Source organism: Arvicola amphibius, chromosome 3 (assembly GCF_903992535.2).
Source record: "Arvicola amphibius chromosome 3, mArvAmp1.2, whole genome shotgun sequence".
NCBI classification, from domain to species: Eukaryota; Metazoa; Chordata; class Mammalia; order Rodentia; family Cricetidae; genus Arvicola; species Arvicola amphibius.
Window position 1 is genome coordinate 83,889,391 of NC_052049.1, and position 19,018 is coordinate 83,908,408.

At 43.6% G+C, this 19,018-nt stretch overlaps 1 protein-coding gene across 3 annotated transcripts in view; it reads left to right on the forward strand.

Moving 5' to 3' along the window:
* Mre11 (MRE11 homolog, double strand break repair nuclease) overlaps positions 1-19,018 on the forward strand; it is a 50,006-nt gene that overhangs the window by 26,686 nt on the left and 4,302 nt on the right. For all 3 annotated transcript variants that reach the window (XM_038323752.1, XM_038323751.1, XM_038323753.1), the window contains 6 exons: positions 2,413-2,475; positions 9,075-9,309; positions 10,537-10,602; positions 13,232-13,290; positions 14,496-14,560; positions 17,201-17,276. In XM_038323752.1, the coding sequence (XP_038179680.1) occupies positions 2,413-2,475; positions 9,075-9,309; positions 10,537-10,602; positions 13,232-13,290; positions 14,496-14,560; positions 17,201-17,276 (564 nt within the window). The remainder of the gene's footprint in view (positions 1-2,412; positions 2,476-9,074; positions 9,310-10,536; positions 10,603-13,231; positions 13,291-14,495; positions 14,561-17,200; positions 17,277-19,018) is intronic.

The following is a 19,018-nucleotide window of genomic DNA, read 5'->3' on the forward strand; positions in this document are numbered from 1 at the left end:
ACAAAATGTGCGTTTGAAAGATGTGGAAAAGTATTTTCAGTACAATGTTTCAGGACTGTAGGATGTAGAGCTGCACGTTGGAATGTGCTGGAGTTGTCGTTTTGTCTTCAGTGATACTGACTCCTTAGCTGCACCGTGTGTGTCTCTGTGTCATGGTAGCCGAGAGTATGGCCTCTGGACCACATTGTCCGCTCAGAGTCGAAAGCCTTATCATTTGTGTGCTGCCCCTTGCATTCTCTAGGCTCTTTGTGCCTTATCTGTAAAATAACAGAATCTCCGCGGTTGTGAGGATTAAAATGCATCTAGCGTTTGCCTCATTGCCCCCTAGTTTGCCTCCTGCACCTGTGTTATCTGTGAATGACAGTGTTTTGGTACCCAGGGCACCATGCCTTACTGTGTCTTTTTTCTTCTAAAGACAGGGTCTCTATGTGGCCTTGGCTGTCCTAGAACTCACTATGTAGACCAGACTGGCCTAGAATTCATAGGTATCCACTTGCTTCTGCCTCCTCCCGAGTGCTGAGATTAAAGATGTGTACCACCATGCCTGGCTCCCATGCTGGTTTGAACCAAGGTTCTAGTGGAGTGAAACTGCCCTCGTCAAGGTCTCCTGTGATGTTTTGTCTGCTCCTGAGACATTTTTAACTTGCAGGTCTTACATGATTCCATACTTGAGGCCTGCTTTCTTCTGTCCTTAATGGAGAATTTTCTTTCCTGGTAACTTTATCTCTCCATCCTCTTAAGCTGGACTCTCCAGGGCTCAGTCCTTGGGCCTCTACATCTACCTACCCACTTTCTAATTTCATCCAGCTTCTTGGCTTTGGTGGTGACTTTTTACAAGTCTCTCCCAAGCCTTTCCTTTCCTTGCTGTCTTTTCCCTGTGTACAGTGAACAGATCTCCCAAGCAAAGCACCCATTCCCTGTGCTGCTCTCCCACTAGAGTTCTAATGGTTGCTTCAGTCTTTCGGTGGCACAGACCACAAAACTGTGGTGATGAGCTGCGGGCAGGTCTGCTTTTCATCCTGCCCGGTTCCTGGCCGCCTGGCGAGTTTATGCCCCAAAATAATTACACGGAAACTGTATTCTTTTAAATACTGTCTGGCCCATTAGTTTCAGCCTCTTACTCACATCTTGACTAACCCATATCTAACAATCTGTGTAACACCACGAGTGGTGTCTTACCGGGAAAGATTCAACATTGTCTGACCTGGTGGCTGGCTTCATCGCATCTGTTTCCCTGAGGAGAGGCACGGCAGTCTGTCCCAGAGAGGAGAGGCAGGGCAATTGTCTGAGCCATCTACCTCACTTCCTTCTTCCTGTTCTGTCTACTCCACCTATCTAAATCCTGCCCTATCAAAAAAAACCAAGGCAGTTTGTTTATTGGCCAATGAGAATCCTCCATCATTTCCCCTTTTTTCTGTTTAAACAAAAAAGAAAGGGTTTCACTTTACGTAGTAAAATTACATATAACAAAATAGTTATCAAGCAAGAATTACAGTTACAATATTTATATCTACTTTATCTTTTATCATAACTAAGGAAAACTATAACTATTTATTCTTCAACTCCATTGAAGACTCCAGAAGGATATAATATTACCTAAGTAAATGAGAAGTAAGCAACTTACAAAACTCTAGAAATCACAGAGACATTTTGCTGCCTGGACAGTCACCCAAAGTTTCTCTGTACCGTTGGGGCATCCATCTTCGGCCTACAGGTCCATAGTTTCCAGCAGACATTTCCATGAAGCAGGAAATTTCAAAGGCAGTTCAGTCAGTATCTGCTGTGTCCTGCAGAATGTCTCACAGACATAAGTCAGGAACCCCAAAGAATCATCTCACATTTAGGCAAGTTCAGCAGTCCTCTCTCTATGGGTTCTCTGTGTCCAGTTTATGCAACAGTCCAGGCAAGAGCAGTTTCTTGCCCAAATGGCTATCAAACTCCATAAGGATCCTCTTCGATGCCCATCTTTCTTTTGAAGTAGATTGGTGCTGCCAGGAGCAGACATGTCTCATTGTCATGAAAAACCCGAAGTTATTAAAACATTAAATGCCATATTCTGTAGTCTTTGAAAGATATTAGGAATACTTATCTAAGTGAAATATATCTCTATATATCTAGAAAATCTAACATAACTATAAGCTTGACTATTATCGATGATTATTCATTAACAACCTATATTTCCTAATTATACATTACATTTTTAAATGAACTACACTATCATAATACCTTAATCAAGATCAGAAATACATATACACATAACAAAATTGACCTTAAAATCCATACCAATGCAGATTATTCATATCTATATCACGAAACCATCACGTTACCATGACTCTGTTCTTCTGCCACCAGTGCTCTGGGTGGCTCTGCTGTGAGAACACACGGTGTCTGACTTTCTTTATTGTGATCTAGGTCCGGCGTTTCAGAGAAAGCAGACAGAGAAATACCAATGAAGAAGACGATGAAGTTCGAGAGGTAATTTTTTGGCTATAGTGTGCTGTGTCCGTAGTTTGGTTTGTGAACCAGAAGAGCCAGTGGGTTTATTTGGACAGTGGTTAATTTGAGTCCAGCTCTCATGAGTGACCGTAAGCATGTGGCTGTCCTTGCTGTTCTGCCTCCTGCTCTTGTTGAAATATAGTTGTAAATGTGGTAGGCAGATTCACAGAGAGTCCTCAGTAATGAAAATAACACTAGAATTATTTCTGAGTTAGAATGCTGAAATCCTTAGTCTCCTAGATGTCAGGAAGAGAAGATTTGAAACTGCTTATTGAAGCTCCGGTCCTCTGCCTGGTGCTTGTTGAAATCAGAATTGAAATGCACATTCTTGTTTTCTGGTTGTGTGTATTACTGTCATTGTTTTATGTTTGTCTCACATGTTATTGACTCCTGGGGTTTTCTCTAGATTACTTTCAGTTGGCAGTTTCTGTGGCTGCTGTGGTGAGCATCATGCGTTTTTCTAGGAGTACAAGTATGAAAGAGGTCTGGTGTGTGACCCCAAGAGTTTCCTGAGCAGTAGCTGAGGTGTGGGTAGAGAAGGTATTTATTAAATTATTTTGATAGCTTCTATGCTTGCACTATCAGGTCCTATTTTACAAATTGAGGACACTGAGACTGGATTCAGGGTCATATGGTGATACTGGAATTTGAACATATTTCTGCCTCGAAGTCTTGACTTGGTGCCAGCCAGTGTCTTCTCAGGGTTCCATAGGATTATTCATAGCCACTGAATAGCTGAAACCGGAAAACTTGTGAGCGCAAGTCATGTGCCTAGATGCACCTGCTGTGCTTTTTGTAGGCTGTGTTCTGAAATGTAAAGGAAAAAACAACTGATTAGGGTTGGTTCACTTACATTTATCCCATTTGTATTCATCTGTAGCGCACGCCTGGACTGTGTACTATGGTACTACGCCTGTAGTGCTGCGGCTGCACACTGGACCATTCGCAAGCCTCGGGCAAGGGGCTGGAGATTTAAACACACAAGGATACACAGACAGAGACACGGGTCATCCTTGAAGGAGGAATGCCCCCTTTATTGTGTCCAGCGGCAGCTTATATAGGGATCCTTAGCTGATAGCCACACCCCAGCCAAACCCACCAGAAACCACTCCTCTGCCATCAGGAACTCCTGAGGGTTTCATGCTCAGAGCAGCTGCAAGCATTACAAGTTGTTCACCAGAAATTCAGGATTTGGGGGTTCACATCTCCCAACATTCATCTTACAAGGTGCTTTTAAAATAGAAAGGAACGTGCTAGAAAGACTCTTAGAAAAATTCTTAGATCATCTGATTAATTTTGGTTAGCCCTTTTAACTGAACATATAATAAAAATACTTTTTACATTGAGTCCTTTGGGATTGAAGCCACTAACCTTAGTTTCTTATAAGAGCTGAGACTGAGGGCGTAGGTCGGTGGTTGAGTGCCTGCCTAACACGTGTTAAGGTGTGGGATTCATCCCTATCACCATCAAAAATCAATAAGTAAAAGAGATTGTGAATCTTTATATGGGAATGTAACGTGTCAAATGGGAGTCCTTCAGAGGAATAAACTTAAAGCTTAGCTATATTTTTACATTTGCAGATAACAAGGTTTCCTGGGCTTTTTAGTCTGTTTTCAGTTACCATATCAAAATGCCTGAGACCAGATAGTTTAGAAGGATAGAAAATTTTGAGCTTATTGTACTAGAAGCTGGGCAGGCTGGAGAACATGGAACTAGCAGGTAACGAGAGTCTTCCTGTAGTGTTCTGATGTGTCAGATGGCACGACACGGGCAGTTGGTGTGCTGGCTTTCTTTCCTGACAGAGCCACTTCCTGTGTAACTTAGGAATCCATCAATCCCATGAGTAGATTAATTGGTTCATGAGGGCCTGACCTCATGAGACAATGACCTTACTGTCGATATGTGTGACTTTGTGGATGAAATCTGAAAAGCATATTAAACCATAGCAGTAAGCACTTCCAGAATTCTGTAGGGTTCTGACAGGGATTTCAGTTTCAGCCTGTCCTACTTAGGACTTGAGTTATAGAGTTGACACTTTCCCGAGATGAAACTCACAGCTTTGTCAGCGCCTCTGAGCTCAGAATGGATTCTGGTGCCATGCTTCAGTTGTTTTAACAGACAAACGGAAGTTCTTTCAGTTAGAGGGGAAATGCATCCTGTAGAGCTTCTTGTTCACAGGGGAAACTCAGGTATTTCTGTAGGCACAAGGTAACTTGGAAATACATGACCAGGACCAGGAAAGATTAGGTTTAAGGCTGCCATGACCTCCATCCTACACACTGCAATATAAGGCTATTCTTAGTCTGGCACACAGTCCTTGATTCTCTGGCTTATAAAATCTTAGGTCCTGTCTGAATTTAGACGGGATAGGTACACCCTTTCAAAATGTGATGCTGAACCCATCCAGAGTGAAAGGATTCACAGGGTGGGAGGAAATACTTATGAATTATACATTCAAGGAGTTGGTGTCTACATTGCGTTAAAAAGGCTTCTAAAAATTCAACAATAACAGCAACTTAAAAATGGATAAAAGCCTTGGATACATTTTTTAAAGGTTTTCAAGTGCTCCATCGGCACTTAGGATTCTAAGTATTCATAATGCAGAACCATGGCACACACATTTGAGAAGCAAGAATAAAACCCAGAGACAGAAAATGGGGGTACATACAGGAAAGAACAGGTGTGAGTGTTGGCACCCATGTGAAAAGCTTGGAACCCTGTACCTCCTGGTAGGAGGCCCTGGTGCCCCTGGGTGAGAGAGCAATATGACCTCTCCTGAGAGCGATGAGACTCAGGATTACTGTCTGGTCCTCATACACACCAGCTTAAGTATACAGCCAAGGGATCGGAAGTAGAATATCAAGTGGATGCTCATATGCTAGTGCTTTTAGAGTATGATTGACAGTAGCCAAGTTAGACACAGCCAGGGTCTATCTATAGCCCATGGATATATATCCTCCTGCAAGGGAATATTAGCATATCATTACAGTCTAACACATGTTCAATATGCATGAAGTCTGAATGCACACTGAGTGGGAAAGAGCCAGATTCAAATGGACAATGTAGTATTTCATCTGTATGCCATACTGTGCTATTTAGTCAGGAATGAAGCAGAACAGGGGACCCCAGGGACTTGAGGGTACAAAATGGGTAGAGTTTTAGTTTGAGATGAAAAATAAATCCTAGAGTCAGTAAATTCCAAGCTGTTGCACAGAAATGGTAAATTAGAACACTGGCTATAATATTTTTAAAAAAATGAAAATAAAGATGGTATTTAGAAAAAGAAAATTTGGAAAAGATAGGTGGTCACTCAAAAATAAGCATCATAGTCAGACTTCAGGGTTTTAGATGCTGTTGGCCATCGCTGCTACTTTAGAGGTGTGGTACTAGCTTGCCTTCTAATCACTGATATCCTTGTGTGTATGTTCCCCAGGGCCCTCTCATCATGTTGTCTTACTATAGATTTGATATTTGTGCATCTCAGGGGCAAGGCTTTCTTTCTTGATACTTGATGTGTTTGATTCATGATTCTTTTCTTAACAGTGAGCATTCCCCACCCCCTTTCCTGGAGCTGAGTATTGAACCTGGGTCTTCACATATGCTAGTCAAGTGCTATACGCCTGACCTAAATCCCCAGTGAACAGTTTTTTTAAAATGTTTTTAGAGTATTCATATGGAGCACCTGCTTATAGTGGGGTGGAGGGTAACTCCCTCTCCTTTCCCCTTTTCTCCCCCCCCTTCTTCCTCTCTCCTTCCCCTTTCATACTTAGTATTTTTTGACATGTAGAATAAATATTCACCTGTTCTGAAGACTGTTGGCTTAAATCAGCACTAGTGGAAAGTTAAAGCTTTTTGGCATCTAGGGAGGAGAATATGGGACTTCCTCTTTGCCTTCTGTTCATGTGGGTTGTATTAATGTATGCCCTATGTTGGCAGTCCTACTGTCATTCTGTAAATCCTGCTAGTTATATGGCCGATCTTGCAGGTATTCCTGGGCTCTGCTGTTTTCATAAGCACGGTTCTGTTGTTTTCTCTTTATATATTCAGTGCTGTGTCTGCATCCTGTTGGGCTGGCTTTGGGAGAATTGGGTACTTGTTCTGTGCTTCAGCACTGCTGAAATACCAATGAGTTCTGTTCTGTAGCATAAATAATAAAAACCCAGAGTCAGATATTGGGGTTCAACCCAAAAACCAGAAAAGCAAAGCAGCCAAGAGAAGTCTTGCCTCTACCAAGGCTAGGCAACCACAGATTTGGCAGACTAAGCAGCCTGAACCTCTCTCTCCTCCCATTTTATATTCCATCTAGTGCTGGGATTAAAGGTGTGACTCCCTAGTACTAGGATTAAAGGTGTCTGTCAGTCACCACCACTTGGATTTATTTTAGCATTGATTTTGTGTAGCCCAGGGTGGCCTTGAACTCACAGAGTGCCACCTGCCTCTATCTCCCAAATCCTGGGATTAAAGGTGTGTGCCAGTACTGCCTGACCTCTAGTGGGTTATCTTTGCCCTTCTAATCTTTAGGCAAGTTTATTTGTTGAAGCATAAATAAAATATCACTATATTTGGAAATTTGACTGGCTCACCTGTTAAACTTTCTTGTTGTCTGGATGGTGGTATTTTGTTTGTCTTTTTAACTTTATGTGTATGGGAGTTTGGCCAGCATGTATGTCTGTGAATCACAATCTTGTCTGGTATCCAGGTAAGCCACAAGAGGGAGTTTTGCTACCTGAAAATGGAGCTAATGACAGTTGTGAAGTACCTTGTGGGTGCTGTGAACCTAACCCAGGTCCTCAACAACAGCTAGCACACTTAACCTCTGAGCCATCTTTCCAGCTCCTGGATGGTGTTTTCAATTAATTTTCTCAAAACTTTTTTGGATAATTAGACTGTTGATGTCATTTGTTTTTTTCTTGGGTCTCTTTGGGTTGTTTTCAAGACTTGCATATGAGTCACCTATTTATCTTGGCATTGTGTGTGCACCTGTGGACATGTGTGCAGAGGACAGTCTTGGATGTCTTTTCTCGGTGCTGCATGTGGAAGCCAGGGCTCAACATGGAGTGTTCTTTATGAGTCCCTGCCTGATGTTTTGAGACAGGGTCTCTTACTGAACCTCGAGCTCACTGATTGCACTGATTGCTGGGCTAGCAAGCTCCCAAGATTGTCTGCCTTTTCCCCAGTCCTGTGATACTAGACACCTGCAGTAGCACCCAGCTTTTTATGTGGGTTCTGGAGACCCAAACTCAGCTCTTCATGCTTCATACTTTACCAAGCAAGCCTTCTTCCTAGCCACTCCCTCCCACCCCGCTCCCCTCAAGACTGCATGACTTGCTGTCCTGGAGCTCACCTTGAGTCCCTAGTGATCGTCCCTTCTTGGCCTTCCCAGTGCTGGACTCTTAAGTGTGGATCACTGCATGGCCTTTGCATGGTTGTTGGGGCTTCAACTCAGATGCTAATGCTTGCTAGACAGGCGCTTTGACTCAGCCATCTCCTGAGTCCTTTCCTAACTTTTTAGAAACTGAATTAACCTATTCCCTTCCTACCCCATATCTTGCAGCTTCACCCACCACTCACTCTTACTCTGCCTGCTTCTTCCCGTATCATTTAGTCCTTCCTCTCCTTGCCTGTGGTGTCCTATTGGAGCACAGGAATCCTCTGGTCTGCTACTCTTAGGCTCATGAGTTGTTTTTTGGGTAAGAAAGACAGTTTGTTGCAATTGTGGGAGCTGCGTCTCCGCACTTGCAGCTTCTCGCTTCTCCACCTCGTAGATGCCTGTATTTCTAACCGCTCCTCAGAGGCAGTGCTCGTGGGTGTGAATTGTTTGCTACTTTATTAAAAACCTGTTTGGGGTTTGTTCCCTTTCTTCCATTTTTGTCGGATCCAGTGAAGATACCTGAGCATAGCTTGCTTACATTCTATCATTAATGAAAAATCTATTCATTTTAGAAGTAGAATGTTTGGTTAAATCTCAAATTTGTCTTTTCTAAATGATTCTTATAAAATGAAGAAAGTGTATTCTTGGTTCTAAGATGTTAATTCTTTCTTAGAAGCCTTTTTGTAACAATTTATAAGGTTACTTATTATTCATGTTTTTCTGAGAATAAAGGTATTAATTTAGGGAAAATGTTATTCAAAAATATGAAAGAAAATAAATGAACCCTAAAATTTCATCGCTCAGAGATAAGAGCTATTTTGCAAGTTTTTCTTTTCGTCCTCTTCTTCCTCCTCCTCCTCCTCCTCTTCTTCCTTCTCCTCCTCCTCCTCCCTCTCTCCTTCTGAGCTCATTGTAAAAAAGAAGCTCATGTCTTTTTTATAAACATTGTATAGGGTAAGGAGCAGTCTTCAGCACTTGATTCTGAAAGTGCTGACCACAAAACTGAGTTTCTTGGTGACCCTTGTACGAGGTCTCCTGCAGGTTGTAGTTCAGGTACAGGTCTTTGAACTTGACTGGCAGACCAGCCCTTTTACACTTGTCTGGCATACAGTATGAGTGGGTTGGTGAATGTCCATGTGACTGCATGAGTGGGGGGTAGGATGCTGCTTCTCCTGATGTGCACTGATGTGCTGTCCCTGTTGCACAGGCCATGAGCAGGGCCCGGGCCCTCAGATCGCAGTCAGAGAACTCCGCCTCAGCCTTCAGCGCGGATGACCCGAGTTTCGATATAATGGAACAGATGACAGCAAATGACTCGGCAGCAAATGACTCGGATGACAGCCTGTCAGCAGTGCCTAGCAGAGGCCGGGGCCGAGGCCGCGGGCGCAGAGGAGGCAGAGGGCAGAGCACAGCACCAAGAGGAAGGTCTCAGAGGGGCCGAGGTCAGCACTCATCTTTGTCTCTCAATACTTAAGATTTGCAAAGCTAGAAGAAAAGTTGCAATTTGTGTCCTTTGGTCTGAATTGAATTAGGAGCTTTTGTTTCTAAAACAATTCTTTGGTGACTTCTTTTTGTGATGTGTCATAGGTAGCTGTGACATGCACCCTTGACTCAGGTGAATGGTGACTGCCACATGGACGCAGGGCTTTAGTTGTTTGTAAGCTGTGACTCACAACTTACTGTGCACTTCCCTTGTGTGTATTCGCTCACGGATGTGAACGAAGGAAGGAAAATCGCAGCTCCAGATCATGAAGATATATAAAAATATTGCAGCCACCAGAAGACACAATGCTTACATGCTCGCAGTCTCCATGAGCTTGTTTGAAAGTGGAGGCTCCTCTCAACCCTTATGTGCAAGGGCAGTCACAGCAGAGCTGCCGTCGCTGGCACTGTGGCTCTGGGATGGGCCAGGTGACAGAACATGGCTACCCAGGGACTTCCGGTGTGGCCCATAAATCTGCCACTAGAGGCAGTTCTAAGTTGTCCTTATGGAATAAGGACAGCACTGGAGAGATGGCTCAGGGACTAAGAGCACTGGCTGCTTTTCTAGGTGACCTGGGTTCAGTTCCCAACACCTACATGGCAGCTCACAGCTGTCTGTAACTGCAGTTCCAGGGCATCCTATGTCCTTTTCTGCTCTGCAGGATCCTGCGTACACAAACTTACATAAGCACATTCATATATAAAAATACATAAATATAAAAGAAACTTTTTAAAAAATATTTTATCTGTGAGAACATGAGCTGGTAACATAAATTGTGGTACCATCTGAAGAGCTGGGTGTGGTGGCGCACACCTTTAATCCTAGTGCTTGGGAGGCAGAGGCAGGTGGATTTCTGTGGGTTTGAGGTCAGCATGGTCTACAGAGCGAGTTCCAGGACAGCTAGGGCTACACAGAGAGACCCATCTCAAAAACAAACAAGCAGAAAGAGCTCTGAAGAATCTGTCCGTTATTATTTTTTTTTTATCATTTTTATGTTTAGAGTGTGTGTTCTCAAGCTGTAATGGAGGACCAGTGTGACCAAGCATAGTCTGAAATCTGATTCTCAGTCTCTAGGTCTCCTTCCCCTACACTGCTGGCTTTCTGTGTGGTTTACTGAACTTTTCTTCCTGCGTGTGCTCACTTAGCTGCCAAGAGACTGTTACTGACCTTCTGATTCTGTTTGCAGACACTGGGCTGGAGACGGCTACACGGGGCAGATGCTCAACGACTAGGAATATGTCCATTCTAGATGGTGAGTACAGACGGTAGGGACACATTTGAGTCCCAGCCCGGAAAAGGCGAGAGGTGCCTCACTACTAACTCTCACTTGTATTGCATTCCCTGCAGTCAGTAAATTACTTCACAGAGATGTTTCTTAGGGCTGCAGACGCGGCTTTGCAGAAGAGCTGTGGCCTTGCATGCGCCAAACCCTATAGATCTCTAAACTACTGAGAAAACAAAACAAAAAACTGAGAAATCTTTCCATACATCAGAGTTACTGGCGCTTCCTAACTTTTTTAAGGAATTGCTATCTTCTGCAGAGAGATTCCCAGATACAGAGAAATGAGGGCAGCGAGGGTGTGCCAGGATGAGAGAAGCGTGTGGCAGAGATTAGCTACCTGATGGAATGGCTGGGACCTCCTCAGTGTATACGAGGGACAAAGCTGTGGTAATAAATCTGGCTGATAAAACAATTAGATCCCAATGCCGGCTGCATCAGTAGGCTCTTAGAAAATATTATTACTATTATAAAAAAGGAAACAGGGACATAAAAAGAGTGCTTGAGTGTGTGCTCAGCTTAATTAATTAGAGACTCTTGCCGTTTCCGCTGTTGTTAGGGTGTCAGCCGTTAGTTAAACTAGTTGTCTTTGTCTAAAGTATCCGCTTCCCTCAGCTTGCTGTCTCTGGTCTTGTGCAGTTTTGCCAGATGAAATCTAAATATGGTGTTCTTCTCTATCCTGTTTAGTATTCTCTGAGCTCATAGAGGTGTTTCATTGTGTCTAGAAAATACTCTGCTGTGCTCTGGAACTCTTGTCTGGGTGATCAGCACATCCCCACCCTCCAACCCCTTGTCACCTCCTCGTTCCCATTAGTCTCCTTTGTTCTCTAGACATGACTGATATTTTAGCATAGATACACAAGACGTTTTTATTGCATTAAGTTGGTGAGGGTTTCCCCCTTCATATTTCTATCTTTCATGGTCTTTTCAATTATTTCTTTTATTTTTTGTTATAATATAATTGTATCATTTCCTTTCCTCTCTCCAAACCCTCCCCATACCTCTTCATGTTCTTTCAAATTCTTTTTTCATTGATTGTTACATACATATATGCATATGGTGTTTTTACCTGGAGGTGCTGACTGTCAGCACCCAGGAAGATGCATCATTGAAATTGTACTTCTAGATGTCCACGGTAGGCAGAGCAGTGGGCAGGTGAAACTAGGTGAGCTCTATAGAACACAAGATTGTGTACTGTTGGGAAAAGATTACATGCCATAAATAAGAATTGACAGCAAGATGTTCCTCCACTGAAGTTAGTCAGCAGAGGATGGCGACTGAGCAGATAAAAAACACCATGGCCACTGCCTTTCTGTGTGATTTACTGCCCGAGCCACTCCGCTCATTTTCATGCTAAAGAGCTCTGTGGATGGGTGCTGCTTCCTGCCAGGCACTTGCCAAAGCAATTTGCATAAGCACCTTTTTATCCTTTAAGCAGTTTTCTACATGAAATATTGGCACTGTTTTCTAGGTGAAGAAATTAAGACTTGGATAAGCCAAGTAACTTGGCAGTGGTTGCTAGCTAGATAGTCAGAAGGGGCCCAGCTCCCAAACCAGACCCCTGAATTACCAAAGCACTTGGCCTTCATTACAAAGCAGTGTGTCTTCTGATACACGCTACCTGGCTTCATAAGCATTCCCTCATCATTTTGCTGTCCACTAGGAATCTAAAGAAAGATTTCTTGATTTCCAGGACCTCAGGATTTGGGGTTGTTAGTAAGTACCAACAGAGCATTCTCTGAAATCACTATGCTCGCCAGCTTTCTGTTCATTGCCCTGTTTTTCCAGAAAGGGTGGGGTGTGAATTAGAGAGCAGATGGAACCTGGGTGTCTGCCTTTCACCTTCCTCTCAGACAGCACAGGAACGTGAGGTGGGAAGCTTGAGCAGTAATAACGTTGGGCTGCGTAGAAAGACCCCGCTCGAAGGAATCCTTGGCTTTTTAATTTCTGCCTTTGCCCCCTTAGAGTGGAGGTTGTCTTGAAGAAACTGTGGTTGGTGTTAGCACGTGACAGTGCTGAGGAGAAAACAAACCTCAGCCAGGTGCTGGGCTAGTGTTTCTATTTCACGTGACAAGGAGACAGGTTAGCCAGACCTCAGGTTTCTATAAAGCAAAATGTAAGGGTATAAGGAAAGTTTTTATCAGTGTGTCAAAGTTACATGATTTGTAGAATTCCCCTCTGGTGTGTTCTCATGTGCCCAGTGTAGCCACAGGGGAGAGGAGTGAGAGCTTGTGAGGCCTGGGGAGCCTGCACAGCTGTGGGGCTGGCAGGGCAGGAGGGCTGGTGCAGGTCACTTGACTGAGGGACAAGACTTCGCCATCCGGGTGTCTTATAAAGCATTCCTAATGCAAGCATGTGGGCGCATTCTGCTTGGTACTGTATTAGAACACGCTGGGAAAATGGGAGATGAATAGGTGGGCTCTGGTGCTTCAAGTGTACATAGTCTCACAGCTTTTCAGATTCCAGAATGCAGAAATGGTTTTCCAATCGATCATTCCAGGTTTTATTAGCTAGGGCTTTAAAATCCTCCAGCTGAAAAGTGAGTAGAGCTTTTGAGTTATTTAAGAACTATGTAACAGGCATTTCATCTTTTTTATGCTAGCTTTCAGATCTACTCGACAGCAGCCTTCCAGAAACATTGCCACTAAGAATTACTCAGAGGTAAGAAAACTGCTAGAGATTTGATTTTAATAATCTGTTTCTGAGTTATGGACTTCCTAATGGGAACAAAGTGTGAAAGTCAACTCTAGGGAGATCTTGATTATTATTTAGGCTCTTTTAGAGCCAACAACAAAGCCCAGTGGTTCACGTTATTAAAAGTTCATTAGTTCTGTGGTATGGTAGCATTTTCAAGGGCAGCAGTGCTGACCGAAAGGCCTGACTTTTAAACCCTGACACAGAGGTGTGTTCCTGGCGTGGAGATGCTCTTTTCATAGCTGTGTGGACTAAAGACCGAAGTGTTGGGTTCCTTGTGTCCTGTTACACATTTAACATGGCCTTGCTGCCCCTGGGATTCTGGAAGAGAATTCAGAATGGGTCTGGTGGCTGTCTCACTCTCAGAGTCCCTGTATCCTACGACCCAGGCAAGGGCTCTTCTTCCTATGCCAGGCAGCTGTGCTTGATGAAGGCACTTCCTGTGCCCTGCACAGCGTGTGGCAGAGCTCTCGACACTGCATGCTGCTTTTCTGGAGTGTGGTCCTTGGCTCCTTCCTCATCTGACTTTAGTTAGGGGAAAGCATAGCACATGCCTGTCAAGTGTCACAATAACACAAAACACAGAACATGATAGGATGACGTACAGCTTTGTTGGCTCTTAACACTCAATGCCTACCTATGTGCTACTTCCTGATCTGATGCCTTATTTAACGTTGGCGCTGAGAGGAGGACTTGGTAGCACAAATCAGTAATCTTGGCACTCAACGGACAGAAACCAGAAGATTGCAAGTTTGAAACTAGCCTGGGCTACTTAGGAAAATCTTGGAGCTGAAACACTGAAGGTCCATCTATTTTCAGAACCTAGGAAGAAAGCTGCTGGGCAGGGGTGCCTTAGCACTTGTGTTTGTCATTCAGCATCCTGTGTCCTTTAGGGGCCCTGGCTCGGTAACTGCCAGAAGAGAGTGGGCTTGGAGCAGTAAATACCTTTCGTGAAGGGAGAGGGAACTTGGTGGAAGTCAGCCTGGGCTTCCCTTGTTCTCCCAGAGCTGGAGATCAGACCCCATGGCGAGACAGTTGCTCTACCGCTGAGCTGCACACATGGCTGAGTTTATGTAGTTTGCCTCTACACATATCTACATGTGTGTCTTCATATTTCGTTACTTAATTCAGATGTTGGGATGAACCTGTTGCTTGTTTCCTCCCTTCTGTAGACTATTGAGGTGGATGAGTCTGATGAAGATGACATTTTTCCTACCAGTTCCAAGACTGATCAGAGGTAAGCCTGGGACCTACCTCCTTCAAAAACCAAAGCAACAATGATTCAGAGTTCTATGGCAGTACATCTTTCTATGCCAGAGAGGATGAATAGAATTCTTTTCATCTAGCAGGGTATGTAGATGAAAAATAGAATGATTCAGCATTGCTATATTTCTTCTGAAAAACAGACTGTGATTCATGTCCCCTTGTCTGTATTACCGAGCTCTTTTCTTCTTGAAAGATTGTCTCCTTGGTAATAGAGAATGCTTTTGTTAATTCTAGATTTTGGCTTTGTTGTTCACTATATAAATTTTTCTGTGCTTTCTGTACACAGGGCTGTGCCAAACACGTGAAGAGGGTAGTAGCAACTTTGGAGTACTTCTGTGTCTGACTAGACTTTTTCTAGAGTACTTCTGTGTCTGACTGGACTTCCTCTAGAGTACTTCTGTGTCTGACTGGACTTCCTCTAGAGTACTGTGTGTTTGACTGGACTTCCTCTAAGAGTACTATGTGTTTGACTGGACTTACTCTAGAGTACTATGTATCTGACTAGACTTCCTCTAGAGTACTATGTGTCTGACTGGACTTCCTCTAGAGTACTGTGTGTCTGACTGGACTTCCTCTAGAGTACTTTTGTGTCTGACCGGACTTCCTCTAGAGTACTATGTGTCTGACTGGACTTCCTTTAGAGTACTTTCGTGTCTGACTGGACTTCCTCTAGAGTACTATGTGTCTGACTGGACTTCCTCTAGAGTACTATGTGTCTGACTGGACTTCCTCTAGAGTACTTTTGTGTCTGACTGGACTTCCTCTAGAGTACTATGTGTCTGACTGGACTTCCTCTAGAGTACTTTTGTGTCTGACTGGACTTCCTCTAGAGTACTATGTGTCTGACTGGACTTCCTCTAGAGTACTTTTGTGTCTGACTGGACTTCCTCTAGAGTACTTTTGTGTCTGACTGGACTTCCTCTAGAGTACTGTGTGTCTGACTGGACTTCCTCTAGAGTACTGTGTGTCTGACTGGACTTCCTCTAGAGTACTGTGTGTCTGACTGGACTTCCTCTAGAGTACTATGTGTCTGACTGGACTTCCTCTAGAGTACTCTTGTGTCTGACTGGACTTCCTCTAGAGTACTTGTATGCCTGGCTAGACTGCCTGTAGAGTAGTGGTTCTCAACCTGTGAATCACAACCTCTTTGGGTTCATATCAGATATTTACATTATGATTAATAACAGTAGCATAATTATAGTTATGACATAACAATGAGAGATTTATTGGTTAGAGGTCACCACAACATGAAGAACTATATTAAAGGAGGAAGGTTGAGAACCACTGCTCTAAAGTTCTTCTATGTCTGGACTTCCTCTGGAGTAGTTTTGTGTCTGGCTGGACTTCTAGTATTCATGTTGGCTGTTGCAGAATTACTCTGGAATACTTGTGTGTTTGACTGACTCACTCTGGAGTGTTGTGTGTCTGGCAGGACTTCCCCTGTATTACTGATGTGGCTGGACCTATTCTGAATACATATGTGCTGACAGACCTACTTTGGAGTACTTACCTGACTGGCATGAACTTACTCTAGCATACTTAAGTGGCTGATGTAGACTTACTTAGTTCTGGAGTCCCTGATTGACTCACTTGGAATATTTATTAAACTATTTTGAATCACTGTTTTCTTTTATGTATTAACATTTTGGGCAGATACTGTTTACTTAAATACTGTTTAATTTTAATTAAATTAAAAACTTAATAAATAAAAATTTCTACTTAAGAAGATGCTTAAGGGGCTGGAAAGATAGCTCAGCAGTTCAGTGCCCTTGGCGCCCTTGGCAGCACCTCGCATCCACACGCTGGCTCACTCGTGAGTCATTTGTGACTTTACTTCCAAGAGGATCCATGTGGTGCTCATACATCATGTATGTATTTTTTTTTAAAGAAAATAATCTGTAGCCCCTTTTTCTTTTGTATTTTAATACTTACTGTTTTCACATTCTATTAGGTCTGATGGTACATTGCAGATTTTGATAAGGCTGCAGACTTAGGTGACTTAAATTGTCCTAGAAGGGATTGAACGCCTACAGCTGCATTAAGGATGATTGAATTAGTTCGTAATTTTGTGTGACAGTTGTGATTCAGTCCCTTGGTTGTGAGTGCTTATGGGAAAGAGCAAGTGCTGTGGGCTGTGGCAGAGATGCTTTGCGGAGCGGTGGGCTTGTCCCACGATCCTCTGCAGCTGTGGAGGGAGCGGTCCCAGAGAAGTGACGTGCATCAGCGCCTGGGTGGTGCTAACACGTCAGACCGTGGGCTGGTGCTTAAGCATATAGCTCTTTAAAAAAATAAACATTTCCCGATTTGACAGATGAAGAAATTTAGGTGCGAAGGGGGTAGCATACCTAGGAATTGGTTTTCTCACCATCAAGGTTTTGTTTTTTATTAGACAGTGTTTACTGTAGAGAAACAGCTTGTAGGATGCAAACACAGTTCTTATATGTAGTGTATTATCCCTTAGTGCACACAGATACATAAAATTACTATAGATATCAGAGGGAAGGGAGCCGTGTGTTGTTTGTACTCAGCGGTTGCTGTGGGTTTGAACACGTAACTAGGAGTGCATTTTTCTAATGTTCTCATTCACACTTGGTGTTTCTCTCTTCCTCAGGTGGCTGGGCACAGCATCTAGCAAACGGATGTCCCAGAGCCAGACTGCCAAGGGGGTTGACTTTGAGTCAGATGAGGTAATAGTCATGTCATTGGTGTTTTCTTATCTTAACCGTGTAGAGACGTAAGTGGGGAGCACTCACTAAGTATTGCAGGTTCTATTTTTAGACTCCATGATAGCTGGGACCTGTCATGCTGAAAATCATAAGTGCCCATCAGTGTAATTACTGATAAAGGCCTGCGGGTTTTTAAAACACAAAGTTCTCTCTGCTCTCATTTGTCCCATTAATGGAATCAGAGCTGGGTTGGTTTTTTCTGTTAGCTTCTGCTGTTCATGTTTGGAGAGTGGGGTGATGCTAGTGTAGGGCTCTTCAGGTTACCCTGGTGAAATGCTCCCTGTGCCTACTGTGTTTCATACCCTGGACAGATGCTACCTCGGCACAGGTACTCAGCAAGGACAGTGTTGGTCTCTTCCTAGCTCTCACCGGCTTTAACTCACAAGGAGTGGGAGGAAGTGCACGTGCCTCTCCTGTGTTTGTCTGTTATTTAGTGCAGAGGGGCATAGCTGTGAAACACAGACCCTGGCCTCTCCTGTTCCACATGGCTGCCCCTTGAACCTCCGCAGGCTTTGTAGATATTTTTGTTGAGCCTCTCTTTACTTTCATTTAGTTTTTATTTTTTTTAAAAAAAAATACAATTTAGTGAGAACACATAAAAATCACATCTTAGCCATTTTAAATGAAGCTTGCTAGTATTGAATAGAATTTGTGTTGTAAAACAGACCTTAAGAACTTTTTTTTCTTGCAAAACCGTGTGTCCCTTAAACACGTTCCAGTTTCCTTACTTCTGTCCCCAGCCCCTGGCATTCACTACTGTGTTCCCTCTTCTATGACTGTGTCTGCTGTACATCCCTGTGTCATGGACTTCCCAATGAATTTTGTGTGGTTGCTGTATCCCACTTGCAAACCACTCTTAGTGTTCGTCCATGATGTATGTGTGCACCTTGACTTTCTGTTCAAAGCATCTGCTCTTCTGCTGCTGTCGTGTTCCTTGTGTCTTAGCTGCGGGTTTGCAATTGCTTGCCAGGCTTGCTGCACCTTGGCTGTGAGTTCGTCTTCCCATTGAATGGTAGCATGTTGCTGCCAGTGGGAAGCAGACACTGTAACAATGAACGGGAGCCAGGCCTGATTGTTTGGGTTTCTGTCCCGCCTGGTACCCCACAGCCGGCAAGCCCCAAAGAATTAACAGAGATCTCTATAAGTTACAAAGCTGATTGGCCCATTAGCTCTAACCTCTCATTGGCTAACTCTCACATCTTAATTAACCCATTTTTTTGATCTATGTTAGCCATGTGGCTCAGTACCTTTTTTTCAGTGGGGCAGATCACATCCTGCTGCTTTGGTGGTCTGGGCAGGAGTGGGAGGAATCAACTTCCTCCTTCCCGGAGTTTTCTTGTTTTCATTACATCATTTCTACTTCCTGTCTGGTTTTCCCACCTATATTTCCTGCCTGGCCAATCAGCGTTTATAACATGATTGACAGATTACAGACAATTCTCCAGCACCAAGACACACATCTGCTCTCCGTGGGTAGCAGTTGGAAATGAGTATACCAAGGGATGAGAGGATGGCCTCATGGCCTGGTGCCCAAGCATGAGGACCTGAGACCCGATGTCCGACACTCACATACCTGTAATCCCAGTCCTGGGCTGTGGGGATGTGTGAACTCCAGGGCTTATGAGCAGATGCATTTGAGCACAAAAATACATACACACAGAAGAAAAGAAAATGTATGTGTATTCTTTTGCATTTAACTAGGG